This window comes from Cheilinus undulatus, linkage group 17 (assembly GCF_018320785.1).
Source record: "Cheilinus undulatus linkage group 17, ASM1832078v1, whole genome shotgun sequence".
Lineage (NCBI taxonomy): Eukaryota > Metazoa > Chordata > Actinopteri > Labriformes > Labridae > Cheilinus > Cheilinus undulatus.
In genome coordinates, this window is record NC_054881.1 from 17,212,515 (window position 1) to 17,218,514 (window position 6,000).

Here is a 6,000-nt window from a genome sequence, read left to right on the forward strand (position 1 = left end):
GAAAAAAAACACCCTCCAAAAGCATTAACACAGTTTAAAAAATAATAAAAATGACATCACTTTGGCTGTAGAGAGATGCTTACACGGCTAAAACAAAGTGAGCTGAAAGTGACAATAAAGCATAAAATTAAATGTGATTTTTTTTTTTAAATAATGCACCATTTATGGAGCTTAATGAATCAGAATTAATACACGAAAACCGATAACCCTGATATTATTCCAAATGCAGTAAGAAACATTTCAATGCAACACTTGGTTTGCTGTGCTAGAGAGCTGTTCTATGTTTTCTCATACTTAACTCTAGTGCTGCACAATTATTCTAATCACAATTGCAATGTGTGGCTGTGCAATAAATAACCACATAGAAGGCTGTGATTATTGTGGTATGAAGTTGTGTTTGAACGTTTTACAAATATGCAGAAAGGCCTTTAAGTTTACAGCAGTGCTACTATTGCAATCTGTAGAACAACCTTTATTTTGAAAAAAAGGAAAATCATACTTAGTTCATTCTAAAGCAGGAGAGTAAAAACTTCTGGCTTTATATTTTTGGGTTTTTCTCTGCATTTTCTTTGATAATCTATCAAGAAGATTCCTGATACTATCATGTCTAATCACAGTCGCAAATCACAATATGTTCCAGTTTAAGGGCAATTTAATGACAGCACATCTTTACTTATATAAAAAAGGCCAAACAGGGGAAATGTAAAGACAATTATAGACACAGCCAGATTAAAGCCTGTGCAGACCAGAGCTATAAATGTGAATAAATGACATCTAGGAAACATTGCTCTCTCTATGCCAGCCTTCAGTGTGAGATCTCTGCTGTTATACACACGGGTCACATAAATGCACACAATACGTTGCCCAACCAGTGTTGTGTGTAGCCTTGATGTGTGGATGAAAAATGATCAGGGCAGAAGAAAAGAGAGAAGAGGAGGAAGACAAAAGGTAGACCTGAGGGAGGAGGCTGCAGAGAAGTGAAACTGAAGGGCTGCAAAATGAAAGCCAGTCATTTTGATGAAGAAGAAGCAATGTTTGGGTGATATTTATTATAGACACTGTAAAAGATTGCTTGATCGTAGAATAATGCCATAAAGGAGAGCAGTAGTTATGTGTGTCTAGAGGTTATTTTTTTAATTTGAAGTCCTGTGTATTCTCTTCTGTTAGGTGGGAGTAGCTCGGGTCTCTCAGAGCTTCGACAGCTTCATGATGATCCACACAGATCCAGTCAGAGCTCTGGGGACGTTACAGGTGCTAAAGCAAACACAAACATCCTATACATCAATATTTATTCATTATAGTGTTCATTTTATCAAATTCACATTCTAATAGGTGGATTTTAAATTATGTCACTATTATATTTTCCCTATATATACACAGAACACAAATCTGACAGTTTTAGACTGGTTTTAATGCCAATGATACATGTTTTTCTCAACTGCTCCAGCCTCAGGACCCATCAGTCTTTTTAATGAGAAGTCACAGCCAATATTTTTAACCACTTTAGTGTACTTAATGAATTGTTGCAGTTTGGATCCTAGATGGAAAGAGAAAATAACTTATTATTATAGAAAAGCCAGCATTGTTGTGATCTTAGTCTTTTTAGTGTAGTTCTAACGAGTGGCGGCATGTGCACATCATACATTCATTCTGTCCAATGTTTTGTTTTTGTAATTTCATGTGTGATGACTGAAAGCAGACAGATCTGTCATGCTTAGCATAAATATTCCAGATGCTGCACTCATGTTTTTGCTCTCATATTCAGAGATCAATAGTGCCATCTGTTTGTTACTCTCTGCACTACAACCACAGCACTCTCCTTCCTTTCAGCTTGGAGAACCAACATGAATTCTTGAGAGCATTTAATTTAAAGAACAAAAGAAGAAGAATCACCACATTTACAGTGTAGTAAAACACATCAGGGATGTTTCTGTTTGATTCATTCAGTCCAGAAATAAGACACACGACTCTGAAGGCTTCCCAACCATCTATCATGAGACAAAGAGACAGAGCAGGAGACAAACAAGCTGTAGAGAGGAGTGTGTGTGTCAGCGTGTGTGTGCAGTGAGTGAAATCCCCCTCTGACATAATAGTTTCATGACTGGATCAAGTCGTTAACCTGATTCGTGCCTCTCAGCCCAGTGCTGACTCTGCATACTTAATTCAGAGAGGTAATCAAATCAAACGCACCCCCGCTTCCTCTTTTTTATTGACTGAAACACAACAGCAGGCACATTAGAGGATGGGACTATTACCATTCCTGCTGTTGGTGGGGGTTTTATCATAAGGATGTGAATTTTTACCACAAAAAAACAGATCATTTAGAGTTGAAACGTAGATTGATGTTGATTTCTATCTACTTTGGTCATGCGTTTCTTTAATTTGTTTCAATTATTAACTTAAGTCTGTTTTGATCATATTTATAGCATGGGTTTTTAGTACAAGCTCAATATTGATAGTAAATGTTTACAGTTGAAGTTGCTGTGGGCAGTAGGTTCTTAGTAAGCAGAGACCACGGTTGGGGAAGTCGAGAGTTGTTGGTTCAAGTCCCAGTTCAGACCAAAACATGGAGTTGTTGTGCTTGCTGGAGACGTGCCAACTAACTTTCCAAGTCCAGCAGAGGTAGTAAGGCCTGAAAGCCCCAACTGGTTAGAGGCTTTTTTTATGTGTGTGCGTAGGATGCTGGTTTTATGTGCTTTTGTGTGTTCTTGCCTATATGTATGGAAGCCCATTTCTGCCAGACAAAGAAAAAATGTGAAAGTAAGGCAATTCTTGAAAAAAAAAAAATTCTATGTCAAAATTATGAGATAAAAACTCAAAATTATTAGTTAAAAGGTCGAAATTCTGACATAAAAAGTTGAAATTAGAGATAAAAAGTCGACATTATGATAAAAAAATTATGAGCTCTCATTATTCGCATAATTTCAACTTTTTATCTCATAATTTTGACTCTTTATCTCACAGTTAGGACTTAGGATCCTTATTTTTTAATTACCTTACTTCCACATTTTTCTTTTTTAAGTGGCGGAAATGGGCTTCCATATAAATGTGTGCAGTATGATAGAAAAAAACAAAATACAAGAATGGAATTTACTCTTGGAGAATTTATAGGCGTTATAAACTTATTAAGTAAGGTCATTTGTTATTGGTACATTAAATCATTGTAGTAACAATGTTTCTAGGCAATAAAGCTTATAGCATGTTCATTCCACTTTTAAATGGTGCCACATTTGTAAGGAACACATGTTTGTGGGATGAGCAGCAGAGCTGAGTATGTGGGTTGCGCCTATGAACAATTTACCAAATCTTCTCTGCCAAACAACTTATTCTGCTATTGACTCTTGTTTTTTGTTGTTTGGTGGATTGGATGGTTGAAGTCTGAAGAAACACTTTAACAATTTATCCATTTAACAAACAGGAGCCTCTGTAGAGTGTGTAAGAACCACGCACAGCCACAACAGCCTGGCTCCTCCTCCTCATGCTGGTCATCAGCCTGGTCACACACTGCTGTGGGATGGCATCCCATTCTTCAACCAGCATTTGTTAGTCAGCCAGTGTGGTTGTGTTGGTCAGTCTGGCACCAACACGCCCAGGCTGATCTCCATTAAAGTGTACAGTGGGGCTGAGGTCAGGACTGTTGGCCGACCATTCAAACCTCTCCATTCCACTTTTCTAGAGGTAGTCTCTGATAAACCCCGTGACCAGCATGAGGAGGAGGTGCCAGGCTGCTGTGGCTGTGTATGGTTCTTCCGCACTGAGGCTCCTGTTTGTTAAGTAAATATATTTTTAAATCACCAGTATGTCTTGTTTCTTCAGACTTCAAAAATCCAATCCACCAAACAAGAGTCAATGGTAGAATAAGCTGTTTGCCATTGGCAGAGAAGATTAGGCAAATTTTTCATGGGTGCAACTCACATACTCAGTTCTGCTGCTCATCCTACAAATGCATGATCCTTACAAATATGGCACCATTTACAAGGGTAATGAATAGACTTTACAACAGTATGAGATTTACAGCCAAGAAGCATTGTTACAAAAAAAGAAATAATCTACCAAACAAAAATGTTCTTACTTTTTGTGCTAAGTTTATATAACATATTTAGTATGACCAGTAGTACACAAGACAACTGTAACTGGTTTAAAACTAAGGTTTCTCCAACTTAATGTGTCTCAATATAATACATTTTTAAACCACAAGCTTGATGGGTTTGCCTTTTGTTTTTGGAAACAGTTTTCAGTAGAGAAAACAAAAAATGACAGCATATTTATGTAAAAGATAAGAGACAGAACAATGACTTTATTGGTTGGTTATAGACAAAGGCTGTGCCAGTAACTACATACTTTTCCACTACTTATACTAAGTGGGACATCACACTGAGAGCTGTTTCTCTCAGCTAATTCTATCGAAAGTTTCTGGATACTCCTAATTTTGAGTACAACTGGTCTTTAAGGGCAATTATACTTAAAGGAGCCACACATGTATTAAGGAATGAGACCATAATGGGATCTCCTCTCAAGATTATGTTCATTTTGTAAAGCCAGCTTCAGCAGAAGAACTTGTTTGCTTGTTTTCTTTTCTGTTGGTGCTTAAAATTTATCACACCATAAATTCTCATCATAGCTGCACCGATTTTCAACCTTTACTGGTCTAATCAGCCAGAGTAATAAAACACTTGTGTTGTCATCCAAAGGCTTTAATGTATCATACAATGCTGGAACAAGGATGAAAAAGACATGATTTGTGTCAGGAAGTGGGATGCACTTACAGACTTTGGTGTCTTATTATTGTAGGTAGCACTAAAATCATGAACAATTAAAAGTTTGCCTTTGATCAACTTTCCTTCAAATGATAATACGCATCTCTTTCTTGACTCTTTTTGGCAGCTTTATTTGCTTGAGGAGAAGAGTTGACTGTCTTAAGATGGTTAGAAATAGGAGAGGGAGAAAGGGAAGGAATTGTCACAAAGATTTTGCAACATGCTGGAACCAAGTGCATGGGGATTTTAGGTTGAAAGCTTACATTTTCCATCCAAAAGATTTGATTTGTTTTCTGAGTGCCTTGCTTTCATGCCACAAAACGTGGCAGTTTTCAAATCAAAGTGGTCAAAGATTTCAAGTGAAATCCAAGTGTTTTAGAGCTTTTATGCTTAAAATAGAGAGAAAAACTGGAATAAACTAAACAACCTAGGGTTAATAGCATGATAAACTGGTTACCATTCCTCATCATTCATTGTGCATTTACTTTTTTTATTCAACTCTTGCAAGAACTAAACCTTGATCAAATACATAACTTTTGTTTTATAAAAAGTCAAAATGCTAACAATTTTCTTTTCTCTCTTTTCCCATCCTCCTTTCTCTTTTTTCTCTCAGCTTGCAAACGAAAGGAGCAGGACACGGGGAAAGAACGCAACAGTACGCCAAAGAAGTCGCGGCTGGTCTTCACTGACCTGCAGCGGCGCACCCTGCTGGCCATCTTCAAGGAGAACAAGCGACCGTCCAAGGAGATGCAGCTCACCATCTCTCAGCAGCTCGGCCTTGAACTCAGCACCGTCAGCAACTTCTTCATGAACGCCCGCCGCCGGAGCCTCGACAAATGGACAGACGATGGAGCCAGCCCTGGCGGCCAATCTTCGGCGTCCAGCACTTGTACCAAAGCGTGATAAAAGATGTGCGAGGAGGGAAGGGAAAGGGGAGCGATAGGGTGGGGGGGGTTGGGTGCTCGGGGAGGGGTGGAGGGGTTGAGGGCGCGGGTTGAGGTTTCGTCCGGTCGCAGCGGCGAAGAAAACCAAACTTTTTACATTTTTTTTGTTTGTTTGTGTGTTTGTTTTTATCGAGGGTGACAAACTGAGAGAGGGGCTGCTCACTGCGACGACTTGTTTGTAGCCTAACCGCCTTTTGCAAATCCATTGTTCATCCATGACGAAGCTGAAGGGTAAACTCACCTTTTAAACACAGAAACCTCACTGGAGAAAACTTTGACTGCAGACACGCTAGCCCAAA

At 38.7% G+C, this 6,000-nt stretch overlaps 1 protein-coding gene across 1 annotated transcript in view; it reads left to right on the forward strand.

Annotated features, from left to right (window-relative positions):
• The window catches only part of onecut2 (one cut homeobox 2), a 48,636-nt gene extending 42,976 nt beyond the window's left edge, over window positions 1-5,660 (forward strand). Inside the window, exons 3-4 of the mRNA XM_041811606.1 lie at window positions 1,168-1,251; window positions 5,371-5,660. Coding sequence (XP_041667540.1) covers window positions 1,168-1,251; window positions 5,371-5,660 — 374 coding nt within the window. The remainder of the gene's footprint in view (window positions 1-1,167; window positions 1,252-5,370) is intronic.
• Window positions 5,661-6,000: the final 340 nt, after the last annotated feature.